This window comes from Lotus japonicus, chromosome 4 (assembly GCF_012489685.1).
Source record: "Lotus japonicus ecotype B-129 chromosome 4, LjGifu_v1.2".
Taxonomy (NCBI): domain Eukaryota; kingdom Viridiplantae; phylum Streptophyta; class Magnoliopsida; order Fabales; family Fabaceae; genus Lotus; species Lotus japonicus.
In genome coordinates this window covers 81,688,767-81,708,361 of record NC_080044.1, presented here as the reverse complement: position 1 = coordinate 81,708,361, position 19,595 = coordinate 81,688,767, and the positions used below count along the sequence as shown (strand labels likewise).

Here is a 19,595-nt window from a genome sequence, read left to right as displayed (position 1 = left end):
ACTTGATTGGAATTGAGAAATTCAAAGTGGTGAGGAGTGCGGCTGGGCTGAACGGTGGTCAGGGAGAAAGGAGAGTGAACGGCGGTTTTGCAAGTGGAGAAAGGGAGATAGTTGAGCAAGGGTATCTGTGTCATTGTCAAGATTAAAATAATTAAAATAATTTTAATCTTGACCGTTGATGGTTAGATCTAACGGTCGTGATTTATTCTCATTTTCTCACATAAGATTACCTTTCTCATAAGATACATCCTCTGTAGTTCTTTTTGTATAATTAAATAATTAATATTACTCAAATTTAGTTATTTGCATAGAAATAATTTTAACAATTGAAAATTTTATTTATTTAAGAATATGAAAAATTATTAAGTTAACTTGAAATATTTAAATTACGTAAAAAATGTTAAGTATTAAGTGTTTAATGTCATGAAATAAGTTTTAATATCATTTTTATACTTTTTACCTAGAAAGTCTTTTGCTGTGACATGTCAAGACCAAAAAAGAATAAATTCAATTTAATCTTTTGAATTATAATACGTGGTGGTAACTTAAATAGCCTTTCGACAACAACAAAAAAAGCCTAAGATATTATATATCTTGCGAATTTAATTTTTTTAAACTTATTTGGTTTGCTAATGTTTTCTCACAACCGATAGTCATGAGACTAATCCCTTGAGGCTCGACGATCACGTTAAGTGGATACGCAAGGCCTCTTACAACAAATATTTATTAAATTTTGGCCATTATTATTTTTCTCTATTATGCTTTCTCGAATAAAATTTTTTTTGAAAGCAAAAGATATATTATTGATAGAAAGAAAGAACCATGAGAACAACCCTCTCAAGAAAGTACTTCAAAACTACCAAACCTAGGATGGACAAAACTCGTAAATGTGTCTCGTTAAAACCTTCCTAGGAAAAACTCAATGCTCGAGTAATTTTTACTACTATATCATAGATCAAAAAATATATTTAAATATTTTTTTCAATAATGCACATATATTATAATTAATATAAAATACCTTTTAGCGTCATCATTCAATTTTAAAATATTCTATCCATATTATTTATTATTAAATAATTTTAATTTTTAATATTTTTCAAATGCAAAACTTAAGATAATTTTCGTGTTTTTTTAAGAGCCAATTTTAAGTTGATGAATGTTGTTATTTAATGTTAAGTAGTTGAATTTTTTTCGACAATACAACTTTTTCCGTTTTTAATATGTTATTAAAAAGAAAATTTATTATTTCTTAATGTATTTTAATACAAAGGTATGATAGTTTTATGGTTTAATGTATTTGACGTAAAAATAAAGTCTCTTTTACATATAAAACTAGAAATAATACCCGTGCGTTGCACGGGTTTATTTACACTATTTTTTTTAATATAGTATAAAAATTATTACAGTGTAATTAAATTTCTTTTGTATTAGTATTAAATTAATTTTAAAAACTTTGGTTGTAATATATTTTATTGATTTGGGTTCTCTGTTTTTAGGTTTATTATTGTGGTTTCAACTGCAGAGGTGCTGATTTATCATATATCCGGTTTTAATATAAGTTATAATAACATATTTTTTTTTATACTTTTTATCAACAATAAAATAATTTTAAATTTTTTTTGAACTTGAAATAATTTTAACTTAAAAATTATAAAAAGTTATAATTTTAGTATCGTAAAATATTATTTAGTAAATTTAAATTTATTCAACTTTTGTTATAATTATTTTTTTCTGTTATGCTTCCTCCAGTTATTTTTACTTCTATATAATAGATCAAAAATCATATTAAATTTGTTTTTCAAATAATATACACATTCGATATAGTAATAATAATATCTTATAGAGACATTTTTTTTTAATTTTCAACTATTTTTTCGATATTAATTATTAATAAATATTTTTTTATAAGTAATAAATAGTAATAAGTTTTATTTTTTATTTTTTTAAAATATCTCAACTTATGATTAATAACTAATAAGATTTATAATTATTATTAACAATAATGTAAAGAATATATACAAATTATTATTAACAATCTATTATTGTCATTAATGTAAGGTAGTCAATTTCAATTATTATTATTTTTTAAAAATTCACCTCAAGTTGTAATGAATAATTAAAATTTAAATAATTTAAATATTTCATTTTAAATAAGAGAAATTGAAAAGTTTTAAATTTTAATATTTAATTTTAAATATGAGAAATTGAAAAGTTTAACAATTAATAAGTAATATAATGAATAATAAAGTTGATGTCGTTTTTATTTTAGTTTTCAATTTTTTTATTTAAAACTTTTAATTCAAAATAAATTTACTATTTTTTATGTGTTTAATGTTATTTTTTCAAGTCTGCTTTACATATGTATATATATATATAGAAATTTTTATATTTTAAAAGTATTTTATCTAAATTAATTATTAATAAATATTATTTTGTTTTTAATTTTGATTTTTTAAATTTGTTAAATGCAAAGCTCAAGTCAATTTTAAGTCTATGAATGTTGTTATTTAATATAAGTAGTTGAATAGTTTTTTATAATACAAAATTTTTCAGTTTTTAATTTATTAAATTACATATTTTTTAATGTATTTAATATAAAAGTATGTGAGGTTTTATAATTTAATGCATTTATTGCATGCAAAAAGCACAAGTGTGCTTTACATATATATATAGAAGATAGTTTTTTAATTTGAAAAATATTTTATCTAAATTATTTGTTAATAAATATTATTTTCTAATTGAATTGAATTTTTAATATTTGTGAAATACAAAAATAAAGTAAATTTAAAGTTTATGAATGTTGTTAGTTAATGTAAGTAGTTGAATGGTTTTTGACAATATAATTTTTTTTTCAATTTTAGTTTTATTATTGTTTAATATATTTATTACAATTTTTTTTGTTTGGGTGCTTTTAATACAAAGCAACACTTGAGTTTCGCTTAAGTATTTAATGCAAAAACTCAAGTGTGCTTTACATATATATATATATATATATAGATGTCAAATTCACTTGTGATTAAAAAAAGGGTTAACTATGTTTCTAGTGCATGTTTTATAATTGAAATTTGATTTTATTCTCATCCGTCATCACTGTAAAGTATGGAAATCATTAATCCTCACTTTTAGTTTTCATCGGAGTTTGACCTTTGACCAACTTGCCATGTAACCTCGCTAGTCCTACATGACGCACCATGATCCGCCACAAAATTGATTTGTTTATTGGCGGAGGTTAAAAACCCCGACTGATCTTTTTTTACTCTTCTCATTTAATGGCGGTACGCGTATATCGATCAATAGTCGCACCGTATGGGGTTTATGTATAAATACTCATAAATAATGAAATGTAAAAGTTATTCATATAAGTTTTTTTCAGGGCGAATTCTTTAGTACAGGAGCAATTTTTTTGGTACGGTACAGAAACGATGTGGACGAATGAGAGAGTGGCATGTGTGATGTTTATTGATCTTATATATAAGGTTGCACGCTTATGTTAATTACAAGTAGGCCCCAATGATTTACGATGTAAATTCGTACAGACTTATTTTTTTTTATTCAATCCTCCTATCAGATAAGAAATCTAACAAATTAGGGTTCCCAAAAGAGGGGAAATTGGACTACAGAGTTTTGCAGAATGATTGGATGATTCTTGCGTTTGAAGATCGTTTGCATTCAAGGTTGGATAAGAGGGCAAGGTGGAAACTACTGGAGGTATAGGATAGCAGAAGAACAAAATCACGTAATAAAACAACTGAAGAACACAGGAACCATGTCAATGAAAATCTCATCGAAGAAGAACAAAACCACATAATAAAAAAATCAAGATACAAACATACCGTGGAAAAAAAATTACAGAATTTTTTTTTTGGTCAAGACACAAACCAACGGTAATTTTTTTTTACCAGGGTCAAATCATATCAACCTTGATAAAACTTGGTTTTTCTGGTTAATTATTAAAAAAGTGGGGGACATATTTAGTAACGAAAAAAGTATTGGGGTCATGGCATAAAAAGAGTAAATGATATCCGGTCAGCACTAACTTATTCATGTCATATTAAATGTACTATTATTATTGATCAATATCACCACTGTACCGTACACTCATTTGAATTTCTGGGCACCGGAGCAAGCACCATTTCAGAATTGAGTATCTTGCATAAGAATTTCAAAAACATGCACTAAAAGTCTAAATCACTCACAAATTTTGAACCAAACATGTTGTTAACGAAACTTGGCCATGGTACATTGTTTACAAGGAGCTTGGCCTAACCCCCTGATCCAAAGTGGAGGAGTGTTCCATTTTCATTTTCAAATAGTTTTGTGTTTGAAGTAAATTTTTTGAATACTATATTGAGCTGCAATATCTCTAGTTCAACAAAAGTTAGTGGGATGAGAAGTGTTCAATTTCCTTCCCTAAATGATGGGAGAATGAACAATGGTCCAGGAATGAATCATTAAACAGAGTGAGCTTGGTGTGAAAACAATCGCCAAGAAGAGCGCACGCCATTTTGACTTGTAGTGGAAAGCACCTGGTTTCCAAGTTCCATGGCTGCTCATGAACTAACTATCGCTCCACTTAACAAGGAAAAGAATAAAACTAATAAATTTTGATAGAAAAAAGAAGAAGAGGAAGATCCTACTATTTCCAACTCTCACTCTGTTAGTCTGTTACATAAATTGAAGTTCCAGTAAGTTGTTGCATTTTCAATTAAAGCTTAGCCACTAAAATATATAGCACATTTTATATCCTACTGCTACCACCTACCCACCCTGCAATACACACGATCTATGCTTTTAATTAAATTTTTACATGATCTAATTATATAAACAACGTTTTTTAAATGACTCATGATAAAGTTTGAATTAAATAACCCATAATTCAACTCACTTATCTTTAATGTGATTGGATGATGAGTTATTTAACCCAAACTTTATATGAGTCATTTAGACAACCACATATAAACATTATGTGATTATTTATTTCTTTATTGTGACCGATTATTTCTCTCTTGATAATGTGACACAAATTTACAGGACAAAATTATGTGATTTTTTTTCGAGAAGATTCGTTGATGAAAACATCCTCACGTTGTGTTTCTGCCTTTAAGCTCTGATCTCCAGCTAAAGACACACTTCCATGAACTATCACCAATAGGAATAGGTGAGAACCTTTTGTAATTATTGTAACATGGGTTTGATTTAGGTCCCATGTTTGATCCTCGCCAATGATTTTTTTGGGTTAGTTGCTGTATAAATGTTTTCTTGCTTGCCTTTTACGTTTAGTCATCTCCCTTTATATCATCACAGATATTGGTGTCCAGCATATGTATCATTGTTGGTTTGAGGGTGGATGCAAGGCCAATGTGAAAATTGGTTAAGTGAAAACCCGAGTAGATTCTTTGCTTTGGTGTAATCGTGTAAGGAGACGACTTGTTTTAGCAAATACCAGAGATAGAACTGCAATAAAAGTTGAAGTCACTGTTGCAAGAACCTTTCAATTGACATCTTGCGCAATAATATCAAAACCAACTGCACTAGACGCTGAATCGTGACACATCAAATTTGATGACCTTCACTACTCAAGGAGGAGGCCGGTCACACTCAAACTGCATGAGCTCCCTAGAGACGGGCCGGACAAGAGGATTATAAGTCATCAGAGAAGGGCATGACGCAACAACACATTGCAACAAAGAGTCCATCGATCAAAGCAACAAGTTTGTGGCGGAACAAATTCTTCCTTTTTGTTTGGATTAAAGAAAGTTCGGACGAAAATTATTTTCTTAATCTAAGTAATATGCGTCTATTATTTCTTAATGCATTTGATTCAGTTAAAAAAAAAAAAAACTGTACAAAAGTGTTTTTTTTTTTGCCAACCATAACAATATGAGTCAATAGCAATTTGTTAGCCCAAAAAAGATGACACCGTACTGGACCAGTAAGGCCCAATTCCAATTGGTAATGGCTCAAGTGCTCAACCATAACAAGGAAGCATTTTGACCCAAAGAAAAAAGAAAGGTACATGGAAGCATCAAATATATATTCTGTATAGTTATAGACTTGAGTATATATCAAATACTTTTGACAAGAAAAAACATCAAATAGGTAAAATCTTTATATGTATGGTCGTGGATGATATTAATTATAAAGCATGCAGTACGATGAGAGGTTGAGTTAGCCCTGAATAGTTGGAAAATTGTGAGATGGACTGAACTGAATTCTTAAATGTTGATGGGAGCTCATAATTTCATACTCTTTAGAAACTGGATGAAATTTGTGGTGATGGATTATAGTTAGGTTTCTATGGATGCATGTGCCTCATTCCACTGGAATTGAGTTTCACGTGGTTAAAATAATTTACAGCATTTGGAAAATGTGAAAAAGCTCTTGCAAAAGTTACCTTATTTTTAGAATCACTCGTAAAAATTTACTCAATTTCCAAATACAAAGCTTAATTTGTTTCTAATTTTCTTCTTTTAGTCAGCATGAAAAGGATAAATTTATAACCATTAATTAAGGATGAAATTTCATTGCATGACGTTTATTACTAATAATTATATTTTGTCATGTTATTTTTAATAAAAAGGGAAAAAATCTGAAGCAATCAAATCCTCATCAAATCAAAGTAATTATGTAATATTCTATTAATGACTAAAATAACAAAAAATGTAATAAATAGAAATCACAAATAAAAACAAATCTACAATTTGATAAATCAAAGATTTGATTTCGTTAACAAATATATTATTCCAAATTGTAAGTAGTAAACTAAAAAAAATCCGAATCATTATTTAGAAATATTACCATTATTATTCCATCAATTTTGGGCATTGACTAGATAATCACAAAAAATATAATTACTAAAAAGCACACTCTCTAACCTTTGCTCTACACCAACAAAAACAGGTATATAAGGTAATAAAACCCAACTCCAAGGGTATTTCTGGGATTGAAATTCTACTCTCCACTCTTATATTAGCACTTCGAGTACTACCAGCCCCAAATTCTCCGATTCCTCTTCCCCCATCGATTCCATCCTTGCAAATTTTCGATTTTGCGTCTTCCTTCGTTCCCAAGTCACCATCAATTTGGTAGGTTTGATTTTTCTTTTTCTGATTTTTTCCTCATGAATTTTTAGGGTTTTAATCGTGCTTAGTGCATATCCTCATGTGAATTGGGATCGCGGTTGTGGTTTTAGGGTATTGGTGTTTGATTTTGCTGTGCGCGATGAAGATCGAGGAATTGGAGGATGCAGAGTATTGTAGGGAAGAAAGAGAGAGATACGAGAGGCAGATTGTGAGCGTTGATGCGAAGCGAGCGTTGGTCGGAGCAGGTGCCCGGATTCTGTTTTACCCGACACTTTTGTATAATGTGCTTCGTAACAAGATGGAAGCTGAGTTCAGGTGGTGGGATCAAATTGATGAGGTTTTGCTCTCTCTGCATCTTGTTTTTCAAATTTCTCTCATGATTAACAGTGGTTTCATTGTTTTGAAATTGCCTTATTTGGTTAGAATGATATTTGGAAATAGTATCTTTGGTAAAGTTGAATTAATGTAGCATGTTAATGGGAAAGGGCCTTATTTGGTGAGAATGGAATTTTAGTAGAAGTGGCCATGTTACTGAATGTTATTTGATACGTGGGGTGCTGTGATTTGTTGTTTTATTAACTTTTTTGTTGTTGTTCTTTTTAGTTTTTGCTACTGGGGGCGGTTCCATTCCCGAAAGATGTTCCTCATTTGAAGAAGCTTGGTGTGGGTGGTGTGATTACTCTGAATGAGCCTTATGAAACTTTGGTGCCATCATCATTATATCATGTAAGTGTTATTAATCTTGTTATTTTTTGGACTGGTTTGTCTTTGCATTTTGTATGCTACTTGTATGTTTTATAGATATCCCGCTGATAAATAGCTGATTGCGGCGTGCCCTCATAGCGCTCGCGATATCCGCTATTTGACAACACTGGGAATCTCTGATTTCCAGGGAGGAGCATATTTTTGTGGGTTTGTGTGCTTAATTGTTACAGGAGTAATGAACTCCTATAATTGCGCTGTGGTTTCGTAATGTGTTTGCTGTATAATTTTTTGGTTTAAAACTATTGCTGATATCAGGTTTACTTGCTTGATTTGTTTCAGGCTCATGGGATTGATCATTTGGTCATCCCCACGAGGGATTATCTCTTTGCTCCCTCGTTTGTGGATATAAGCCGGGCTGTGCAGTTCATTCACCGTGAGTTTTTTCTTTCCTTTTTCATTCTGTTTGGGGGGTGGGGGTTTAAATGCATCTATCAATGTGGTTCTGTGATTTTTTGGTGATGAAATGCTGTTATTTATGCTTTTGTTTCTTGCCCTTGTATTTGGGTGCAGAGAACGCAACTTGCGGAAAAACCACTTATGTTCACTGTAAAGCTGGGCGAGGGAGGAGTACTACAATTGTGCTTTGTTATCTGGTAATTTTGTAATCTCTATGAATGACAGTTGTGGCATGAGTTGAAGCTTTTCATGTGCTGATTGATTTCAATGTTGTCTACTTGCTTTCTAGGTTCAATACAAGAACATGACACCAGCCGGTGCCCTAGAATATGTGCGGTGTCGAAGGCCTAGAGTGCTACTAGCACCATCACAGTGGAAGGTATTACCCTTCGCCCCCTATATTTTTCCCTCTGGAAGTCTTGCGACACAATACAATGCTTATTGCACTTTCTGGGTTATTATATCTCCCCTTGACATTCAGTTTTTCTTTTATCTTTGCATGTACTGTGAGCAGGCTGTTCAAGACTATAACAAGCAAATACAATGTCCTTTACCATACTCTCCATCCGGGGATGAAGTTCTTATAACCAAAGCTGATCTTGAAGGCTATCACAGCGCAAGTGATACTAGTATGGAGCTTGCCATTGTTCCTAAATTGCCAAAGACAAAGCCCATGATAGCAAGATTATCTTGCCTGTTTGCATCCTTAAAAGTATCTGGTAGCAGTGTACCAATGACCAGGCGGTTGCCAGTTTCTGAGTCACGCGCATGCTAAGCAAGCTTGACATGGCTTGTCAAGCCTGTACAGGAGATGATTATGAAAGAAATAAGTGAAGTTTGGCAATTTCTCACAAAGTCGGTACAACTGTATTACATGAAGAGAGGGTTCATAGGAAAATAGGGGGGAAGATTTCTCCACTGTGTTAAAGGTTAAAGTGGAACATGTTTTAGTTTTTTCTTGTACATATATTTGTCTTCGTATGTTTGTTAATGCAAGTAAAATCCTCGTTCAAGTTAAAGCATTATTCATGTGTAAGTGTAACCAACAAGGATTTGTTAGGTAGTGAGAAAATGGTTACTTGTCAATTTCTTTGCACTTGCATGATAAGTGGTGTCAGTATCTAGTAGCCAAGTGTTTGAGAATGAGGAATTGCTATCTTAGGTGTCAGTGAGTGTTGACTGATGTGTGAATGATCCATTGAGTGATGATTAGTGTTGCTGCTAGATGATTTCTGTTTCATTCTAACATTTCGTTACTGCTCTATATTCAGAGTGAAAATAACACCTTGATTCCTTATTATGACCTTGTGATAAGGACTTTGAAGCTACTTTTGGCCATTATTCCTTGTGGCTTCTTCAGTAACAAAATTATTTACTGTTGGTGAGAAATTGTTCTTGAATTTGAGTCCCGGTAATAAATACATACATGTAATAACATGTCTAGATAGTGTGCTAGACCTTCCACAAAAATCTACAGAATTTGCTTAAATTATTGAGGAACCTTTATTTGAGGACCGCCCTCAACCTCTTCCGGGGTTTTGAGCTGTCTCTTCCTTAATGCTTTGTTTTGCAAGTTGATTTTGGAGGAGAGGGAAAGGAAATGGGGGAGTTATGAGAATCTCTTCTCGTGTTTTGAGAGTTTAATGGTAACCCGTCAGTAGTAATGGACACCCAGCCACCCAGGGAGAGTTTTTAATGCTTTGTTGGGCTATAAATGCTAGGTTTCTATAAGAATTTTGCTCTTCCAAACAAGGAAAGAGCTTACCCTCTCTTCCTCTCCCTTCTCTTCCCTTCAAAACCTTTCTTAGATTGTTTGTTCCATTTGAATTAGCCACACTGGCAATAATGTTTGGCTCAACAATAACATCTCCTTTGATATGTCTGCTTATTTGTTTTTTTATTTATGAAAAGAGATAAATCTCATGATAGAAAGGAACAAGGCTCGACCGAAAGGGTACCAAGAAACAGCCAGTCAGAGAAGGGAAGGTACAACAGCATCATAAATCTAACTAAACTTATCTGGAAGATGATACTTACTCCAACCACATCCCAATTTTCATCACATACCTTTTTCAATATTCCAAAAACACCCTTCATGATACACATTTTTTATGATTTTTACTAAGGGCTCGTTTGGCACGCCGTATTAGACATGATAGTATAAGCTTATACAATACATTATGAGTTTATCCATTGTTTGGTGATGACATTGTATTGTATAATCTTATCCATCAAAGTCTCCTTATACGTTAAAATGACGTATAATTTAATCCATCACGTGAGTGAAGGATAAGGCATGATAAGGTTGTGACGTATAAGTCACCATCACCACCACCCTCCATTGCTGCCAACTTACACCACCATTGGCACCACCACCGCCACCGATGTTGCCGCCACCATCCGATCACCACCGTCGTCGCCACCACCGCCCTACCGTCACCACCGGTGTTGCCACCACCGCCACCACAACCACCACCCTATCGCCACCGCCACCATAATCGCCGCCACCACTCTATTGCCACCACCGCCACCACTGACACCACAACCACCACCCTATCTCCACCACCACCACCATTGCCTTCACCCTCCACCGTCGCCGCCACCATACTGCAGTCGCCACCGCCACCGCCACCGCCTTACCACCACCCTATCGTCGCCAACACCACAACCATCATCGCTGCCACCATTGCCACCACCCGATCACCACCACTGTCGCTGCCACCACCGCCCTACCACCACCGACACCACAACCACCACAACCACCACCCTATCGCCACCACCACCACCATTGCCTCCACCATCCATCGTAGCCGCCACCGCCTTACCTCCACCACCACCCTATCATCGCCACCACCACAACCACCATCGTTGCCACCACCACCACCAACCTATCTCCACTGTCACCACCACCGCCACCAACACCAACCTACCACCATTGCCACCACCACCACCAACCTACCACTTCTTCCATCACCACCGCCACCACCGTTATAATCACCTCCATATTTGATTTTTATTATATATCATTATTCAATACTTCACTAAACATAAAATTGCATTAATTTAAACGATATGGTAAATTATACAGAGTATGGCCAAACGCTGGATTGTATAAGAAAGTTATCAGGGCTTATACTATCAGGCCTAATACTATCAGGTCTTATACTATCAGGCCTTATACTATACGTCGCACTAAACAGACCCTAAGAGATATGTAAATTCTAATCTTATAGTTCTCACATAATGTATTTAAAAAATAACATTCCGACATTTCGGAAATTTTGGGCCCCTTGTGGAAGAATCTTAAAAAGATTGACAGTAGCCCATGTTATATTACAGTCCCAAAAAAAGAGCCATGTTATATTCTTTGGCATACCAACGAACCATAACATTTTGACCAAAATAAAAACGAACCATAACATATTGACCAAATAAAAAAAACGAACCATAACACACACACATATATATAATCCTAATGTGTATGCACCCATTAAAATAATGTGGAAGATTGATGTAAGCATCCAATAGTGTGTAGATGATGCAGGCAATGTTGTCATATATTTTGTTGTATTTGAGTTCATTTATCTATATAAGGATCTCTCCTCCTCATTTGGAAGACATCAAGTTTCCTACTCATCAATAATATAAGTGCGTTTTAAAATATTAGGAAGTATTTCTGAACTAGTAACAAAAGACTTAGTTTGAATCCTTTTAACAGGATCATATTTCCTTTCAAGAGGAGGAAAATTACATTCATAGGAGTTAGAAGATATATATAAGGCATCCAAAATCTCCCATGAGAAACAACAGTTACAAGATTCTCCAACCGTTTGATTGCAAGAGATCCAAAGCTGTAGGAAACATATATATCTTGTTTCACATGATCATGCAGCAGGAATATATAAAAGCTCGAATATAAGGAGGAGAATAAAGCAATAAAGATATTGTGCCTGTCTCCTAATATATCTATCACTATCTCTTTTCTGAAAATTCAAATAAGAAAATTTTAAAAGAACTTTGCGTATAAAATGCATGAGACTTGTATTCAAAACTAAAGAATCAAAGTATACAAGAAGAAATTTGAACTTCGGTTCCCTCCTTCACCAAATGATAAATGACTTTGGAGAAGTAAAGCCGTGCGCGCGTAATATTATACAAATTAATCATTTGCGTAAATTTCATTTATAAAAATACCAAAACATCACCGTTTGGTACAATATTGTCAAATCATGATCTTAGTAGGTTTGATGTAAAAATTTCATCTATACAATTACAAACTCATTGGTATACATATATATAATATATTTGTGGTGTAAAAAAGAGGAAAAGTGAGAATTATACAAACATGTCGAAATAAAAAAATAATAAGATGGGATGATAATGTAATCACATTAGTGATGATTTTCATGCAGCTAGCACCAGGATATGAATGTGCTTCAGGTCTTTAGAGAGAGTTGCATGTGTTTCTTTTCGTTCCTTTTGATCTTTTTGTTTCTAACAACTAGTTTCGTTGCAAAGCTTAAGGTCCCCAATATTGCCATTGGAAAAGAAAGAAAGAAAAAGAGCAAAACCATGCACGTGGATGATTTACTTGGCCTTTTGTTGGAAAGAGACTTAATTGAAGCTTCAAGCATCAATGATGGTCAGGGTGTGGCCAGTAAGAAGAGTACTTCAACCACTCAGCTTCTTGTGGGTTTGCCATGGATGACTCCTGTGACTGTGAGGGCATTCATTCATGCATATAATGAAAACATAATTATATTAGGGTTAGCTTTGTGAGATGAAGCACACTTAGGAATTGCTCCTATATATCCTTTTCTCAATTAGTATTTTTCCTTCCCTTCAAAAAAAAAATTAGTATTTTTCCTTATAACGAGTCGAAAAGTTGATAGAATATATATCATAACCAAAATACAAATAAAGAGGAAAAGATAGATGAAGTTGGATTTTAGCTAGTCTTTACTGTAATTCAAATGAATTTTTTTAACTAGATTAATTATTAATTCCTGACCCTCTTTTCTCTTTCTCTAGTCGGCAATATGAGAAACAAAGTTCATATATTTCTGAGTCAAAAAAGTTGTCAGTTACCTGTTTGGTAAGAGTTGAAGTGCACCCCATAATGAGTTCCTCCAAACCAGACGCAGACCTTCCTCCTAGTTTATCATCATGTTGCTGCATGTGGATGGATATTGCACATGCATTTAATTAAAAAAGACAACAATCAAATTCAAAGCCAACATTTAAATCATGATCATGTTTGAACGTCACTCAAAAAGCGAAAAGACAGTCAACTTGTACATTGTAATGTCAAGCACTTACAAAAGCTTGCCCGGTCAATGTATCTGCCTGCGTGCATGCAGAACCACTTCATTTTGAACTTAATGTCTTGGATCAAGTACCACTTGACCAAAACCTATAGCGGTTGCTAAAGGTGCAAGCCTATTTCTTTATAGTAGTACTTAGAACCGCATGAATTGTGATAAGTCCATCGAATTCTAAGGGTGATTCTTAACAATACAATCAATCGAATAACCCATTGATTGCACGACGTGGCGTACTCAGCCAGCCAGTCAACCTACCATTTCTTATGAAGTGATTCATCTATACCAACTTTCCTTTATTTCATTTCTACTTATTTTTTCTTACTATATCACATCAATAACCTATTATATCACTTATTTTCCTATTTTTTTATTCCTATCTCGTTTGGTGTATTAAAGCGTGAATAAAATATTATTCTATTCTCTCTTTGGGAAAACTAATAATGTTTAATGCGCACCAAAATTGTAGAGTGAAAGAGAAAAAAGATAAGTGATATATAAATGTTATATATGGTGTGATGTGATTGAAATAAATTTAGAGGAAAAAAAATGGTGTTTGTTTGCGTTAGTAAGAAATTAACTGAAAATTATTTTTATGACAAATAAAAACATGATTAATGAGTGAAGTAGTTTTTATCATGGGGAAAATGTGTAAAAACTATATAAGCATCTTTGGGAAGTGGGATTTAATTTGGGTGATGATTACCTGAAAATTATCATTTTGGAGCATCATTGTTGTTGTGGAGACTTGGTAAGAATTGTCGTCTAGGATATTGATGGATGTGTGGTTGAGAGGTGGTGGAGAGATGATTGTGGAGATGGGATGCGAAGGCCTACTGATCATGTGGAACGATGTCGTTGCAATCTGTTGTTGTTGTTGTTGTTGATGATGATCATGATGTGCTACATGCCGTTGTTCATGTACTTCTTCCTCGCATGAGCCTGATGCTTGAACTTCTCTTGATGTCCTCGAAGCTTCTCCTATTCCAACCTGCAACACCCATCGATCATCATCTGAAAATTAAGTGTAAACTACAAATATAATATCACCTAAATATCTACCTAGGTATAGCTAGCTAGTCCATTATTATCACCTCACCTCTCCTTAATCTTTTTCAACATTTTGTGTTTATTTAGGTATGAAAAAAAGTTTGGCTGAAACCTCCAAATACACCATAAGGGAGAGATAAAATTAAAATACATGAAGAGAAATAAATAATATAATATAAAATTTGATTAAAAAATGAGATATGAAGAAAATATATGTAGGAATGAGATCAATGAGATCAAAGAGAAATAAAGAAGTGATTGTTAGCTGACATTGATTTAATATCAGGCCAGGTCCACAAATTTCATGCGGTATATGCAAGCAATGGTGTTATGTCAACAGCTTCCTTAACCCCTTTCAGTTTTTTTTCACCATTTTGAGCATAGAGTTTTTTTTCCCAAAGCAAAAGAATTTTTCTAGAAGCTAGATCATACTTGAGAACAACCCCCAGTGGGGAAAAAATAGAAGAGAGAAGTAATGCATTTAATAAAAAAATGTGTATATATTGTTTGGATGTCTAAATATCATTATTAAAAAGAAAGAAGTAATTGATATGATATATATATAAGAAGAGAACTAGATAGCAAAATGAGGTGTTTATTGGGGGTTTGTATATTCAAGTTTCATTACTTTATGGTTTATATTTATGTACCTCATGCAAGCTTTTTCTGAATGGGAAGAAGCTTAAATGGTCAGATTTTAGGTGCTGAATATCCAAAGCAGTGGTGAAGCTTGTCATTGGAGTAACCCCAACAACAGCAGCAGACATCTCATCTCTTTGAGTAACCACTTCCTTAGAAGAGCAACTACCACTTCCACTGTAGTTAGGGTCTCCACTTCCTTCACCATTTGTTGTTGTTGTTGTTGTTGCTGCACTTTTCTCAGACCAATTACACTGCCTTGGCTGTGTCTGATAAAATATCTTTGACACCACAAGTTCCCCTTCTTTCTCTTCTTCATTCTGTCCCAGATGGTACTGGTGCATCACCCAGTTTGTCTTTTCTGGTTTTCTGTTCTTCCCAAAATTGGTATACAGGACTAGAATTTTCTTGCACCCTTTTTGTTTTCCATTCACAATCACTGGTCTTGTTTTCCCAGTTTTGTGCCAACGGGTTTCTCCTCCTTGTTGCAAGTGATCACATTCAGTTTGAATCTTTCTCCTTTTTCTTGTACCTGTTGTGTATGCCTTTGATGGTCTGTGGAAGAAGTGTCTACTCAACCCATCTCTTGATACTCCTGAAAATTAACCACAAAACCAAAATCAAAGTTAGATCAACCATTAGGCGAACCCTCTTCATTAAGTTTCTTATAAATATCAAGGGAGTTCTTTATATAAAATGTTAAATAATACAACAATGTTATATGTTACGAAAGAAAACTACAAGCAATATGTTGATGATGGGGCATTGCTAACTATGGTATTTGACAGAAAGGAAAATACTAATTGTCACGATAAGAAATACAGGAAGAGTTAGTTATTACTCACTACCCCCATGATTTTTGTAAAACTACACCAGTTAACTTGGCCACACCAACATTTCCTGCAATTTTCCTTCGTAACATATAACATTGTTCTTAACAGAAATCATGGCATAGTGAGTGATAACTACAAATTCTTGTGTTTTCTTAACTCTTAGTATAGTTCTTAATAATAATAAGGAAACCACAAACACTTGATCAGCTTGAAGAAGTTAGAGCTATAGAGGGTGTTTCAATTTTTCTATATATCTTAATATTGATCAACCTGGAATTTTTTCAGGATGGGTGTAACAAATCCCATCTTCTCCTTCAATAGTGAGAATGAACTCATCAATCAAAGGGTGTGATTTCATATCCTTTCCCTTGGCTTCAAGATGTTCCATGAGTTCTTGGTCTGTTGGATCAAACTTAACTCCTGCTGGTAGACCAAGCCAATCCTATTTGCAATTCAAATGAAAAAAAAAAAAGTTAAAGGGAGAAAGATAAGAAGAATATAAGAAAGAGAAAAGAGAGAGGGAATATAAAATAAAGAGGATTATCAAAACTTCAACAAATTCTAAAACTTTAGTAATTGCTAGGTAGACAAAGCCTAAAGGAGAAAAGGGATACCATATAAATGCTCCATTTAATTAATTACAATTATGAAACGGCATTGAGAATATGAATATGGTAAAGTTTACTGGTATGATTCTTCATTTTGTCAAAGGCTTTTTCTTGAAGAAAAGAATATTACTGAGATTTTTCCGTACCGGCTTCCCTTCAAACTTGTGTCCACAACTAGGGCACTGTTTAGATCTACACAATTGATGCTCTTCAAGCCTGGAATCTATGAGACCAGAGCTGCTGAAAGAACTCAAGTTGCTCATGTTATTCATGTTCTGCTTCTGAAAGTGCTTGATTGTGATGGATATGCTACCTCTCTTGATCAAACTTTATGATAAGGTTTTGAATTGGAAGAATGAATAGTGCATATCTCTTCTATATATATATCACAGGAGAATCCAAGAGCTTGTTGAGATCATAGCTAATTTTTTTCTAAAAGATCAATAGGAAAAATGGGATGATATGTTTCAATCATTGTCAGTGACCTGAATTATAACACCAACAACAAAAGTGATGCCAGTGACCTGAAAGAGAAAATAAAAGAATAATAAGAAGTTTGTTTTGGCTTTCACAAGTTGCTGATCATATTCAGAAACTAGCTATACAGACACCAACATAAATGATAAATAAAGAGTAAAAAAAAACCCTTGAAATATAAAAAAGGGGGGAAAATAGAGAATAATTCTCTACCATACATGTGGCTGTTTTAGAGAATGAATCAAATCTATGGTAATGAAAATTCTGCAGAATAAGGATGAGAATATGCAGAAAAATAAAGTGTTGTAGAAGGATAAGAAGAGAGGAGCAAGAAGCAGGTGAAGGAGGATGAAGAAAAGAGGGAAGTGTAACAGAAAGATGGAAAAAACACCAGAATTCACTCTGCTTTATCTGAAGCAAGTGAGAAAAATGATAAAGGAAAAGTTTTCTGGTTCAAACTCTCATAGCACCTTTAAACTTTTGTTAACTTATGAACCGGTTTATATGAGAAAAAGAAAGAGAGAGGAACATAGAAAAACAGGATAAAAAGAAAGAAAACCCAGTTGTTTTTTTTTCTAACCTCATCCTTCTCTTCTCTATCTTACATCCTTCTAACAATATTGTTGGCATCCTACTACACCTTTCTTTGAACCTTGACTGCAAAAGCAAAAAGCACAAAACGGCCAAACACCTCTTACTAATAAAAAAGAAAATCATATTTGAAACAATTAAAAAGGTTGGGAAAAAATAGCCTAAATAATGAAAAAGAAAGACAAATTTAATTAACTTATTAGAAATAAGCATTTTTATGAGGCATGGTTGTTATCTATTAATGTCGCTTGAATGTGACTTTGTGTTCTTAAGTTCAAGTCGTGTAATCAACCTCTTACAATAATGTAAGGTAAAGATGACCTACATTAGATCCATAAAATGAATTCGATCTCCTGACTCTCGCACGTAGCGGTAGCTTTATATCACGTAGCGGTAGTTTTCCACAATTACATGTAAAAACTTACTTTAGCTTAGTAGTATCACAAAGCATAAAACATAGAGCAAGTGCAAACAAAGTTATAGCATGTTTGGATCAGTTCAAAACCAATTTTATTATCTTGAAGCTCCTCACAATAACTTCTCTCCGAATTGATTTTGACTTTAAAATTAATTATAGAATATACTATTATGTAATTAGTCTCGTTGTTTTCACCAAACAGACTATAATGTGAGGTATATATAATAAAGCCAAAAAATTTCTCGTGGAGAGAGATTGAGAGGGGTGAGACAATCAGATAAAAATATGGAGAAAAGTATGATAGAAACTCACATGGGTTTTGAGTTGGAGTGCAGATCATGATGCTGCTGCTTTTGCCATGAATAATGTTTTACACACACACACGCAGTATAAGCATTAGGATATAGGAGGTTGCTTGATTATCAAGGAAAATGAACAGAGGTACTTGATGGACCACACCACCTCCTCTTCTAATTACTGAAATTTACGTTAATTAAATCACGTTTTCAAATCATATATCTATAAAACTTGGTCCAGAAGAGCCATGTAATTTTTTTTTTTGAGGGAGAAGAGCCATGTAATTCACTGTTCATCACTGCATAAAATAAAAGTAACATAATGTACTCAGCTATAGTTATAATTTTTTTGAGATATATGGTGTTGGTACTATATATTAATTCCCCTTTCTCTGTTGTCATGATCTTTGCCCCTTGTTTAGTTAGTTGTGTTGTATATATATATCTAGCTATTCCAGGGTTACATAAAGTATCGTGTGGGTCCTGCGCATTCTATTTTAACCAATCTTCATCATCAATTAATATAATATGGGAGACAAAAAAATGGCATCATGAGGGTCTTCTCTTCGAATAAGTACAAAGTAATTAATTACATGGTAATTAAGAGTAAGAAAACAATGTAAGACAAAAAAGCAGCAGGTAATACCAAATTGTGGGATAGATCTAAAGTGTTTTGTATTTATGTTCAAGTTAGCCAACAACACATTCACTCGAATGACACAAAATACATGGATTAACCAAAACACATTCAAACTACATTGAAATGTGATCTAAGAATTCAACAATGGACTATATAACACGGCTCCCCCATCTTTGGGACATAAGGTAACACAGAGCTCTAGTTCTAGGGACCTTCTATATTATGTCAAAGTAGGATTTTATTGTTATTTTGCAATATTGTCATGTGGTTTTCAGTTTTCATCATCACCCAAATAAGTGAGAGACCAGAGTTGAATTAGGTTTCTAATTCATGGATTGAATAACCTGATGGTGTAATCCATTTTTAATTTAGAATCAGGATAAGAACTATCTATGAGTGACTCCAAAGAATGAAAATTGGTATTGGTAAGTACTGAAGTGGGTATGACCGTTGATAATATGGAAAAGGATGATGTTGAT

The 19,595-nt window shown here is 33.4% G+C and overlaps 2 protein-coding genes across 4 annotated transcripts; one reads left to right on the top strand and one right to left on the bottom strand.

The window, feature by feature from the left end:
* Positions 1-6,946: 6,946 nt before the first annotated feature.
* On the top strand, positions 6,947-9,467 carry LOC130711703 (phosphatidylglycerophosphate phosphatase PTPMT2-like). Its single transcript, XM_057561417.1, has 7 exons — positions 6,947-7,085; positions 7,193-7,419; positions 7,686-7,808; positions 8,127-8,220; positions 8,358-8,440; positions 8,533-8,622; positions 8,758-9,467. The coding sequence occupies exons 2-7, from the start codon at positions 7,222-7,224 to the stop codon at positions 9,016-9,018; spliced, it is 849 nt and encodes a 282-aa protein (XP_057417400.1). The 5' UTR covers positions 6,947-7,085; positions 7,193-7,221; the 3' UTR covers positions 9,019-9,467.
* Positions 9,468-12,420: 2,953 nt separating this feature from the next.
* On the bottom strand, positions 12,421-17,663 carry LOC130711702 (NAC domain-containing protein 75-like). Of its 3 annotated transcripts, none has more exons than XM_057561414.1 (7): positions 17,385-17,663; positions 16,841-17,218; positions 16,357-16,528; positions 15,265-15,848; positions 14,271-14,555; positions 13,332-13,415; positions 12,421-12,960 (listed from the first exon to the last, which is right to left on the bottom strand). In XM_057561414.1, exons 2-7 carry the CDS (start codon positions 16,964-16,966, stop codon positions 12,877-12,879), a joined length of 1,335 nt encoding a protein of 444 aa, XP_057417397.1. In that variant the 5' UTR covers positions 16,967-17,218; positions 17,385-17,663; the 3' UTR covers positions 12,421-12,876. The 3 variants fall into 3 exon arrangements, with proteins under 3 accessions (XP_057417397.1, XP_057417396.1, XP_057417398.1); XM_057561413.1 differs by having other exon boundaries at positions 17,390-17,663; XM_057561415.1 differs by lacking the exons at positions 16,841-17,218; positions 17,385-17,663 and adding an exon at positions 16,701-16,835.
* Positions 17,664-19,595: the final 1,932 nt, after the last annotated feature.

Excerpts from the sequence above, each read along its gene's own strand:
- LOC130711703 (XM_057561417.1), top strand. The coding sequence starts at position 7,222 with ATGAAGATCGAGGAATTGGAGGATGCAGAGTATTGTAGGGAAGAAAGA. Across the intron at positions 7,420-7,685 it reads GGTGGGATCAAATTGATGAG|TTTTTGCTACTGGGGGCGGT; the intron begins GTTTTGCTCTCT and ends TGTTCTTTTTAG. Across the intron at positions 7,809-8,126 it reads TGCCATCATCATTATATCAT|GCTCATGGGATTGATCATTT; the intron begins GTAAGTGTTATT and ends GATTTGTTTCAG.
- LOC130711702 (XM_057561414.1), bottom strand. The coding sequence starts at position 16,966 with ATGAATAACATGAGCAACTTGAGTTCTTTCAGCAGCTCTGGTCTCATA. Across the intron at positions 16,529-16,840 it reads ACAAGTTTGAAGGGAAGCCG|GATTGGCTTGGTCTACCAGC; the intron begins GTACGGAAAAAT and ends AATTGCAAATAG. Across the intron at positions 14,556-15,264 it reads TCAGAAAAAGCTTGCATGAG|GTTGGAATAGGAGAAGCTTC; the intron begins GTACATAAATAT and ends TGGGTGTTGCAG.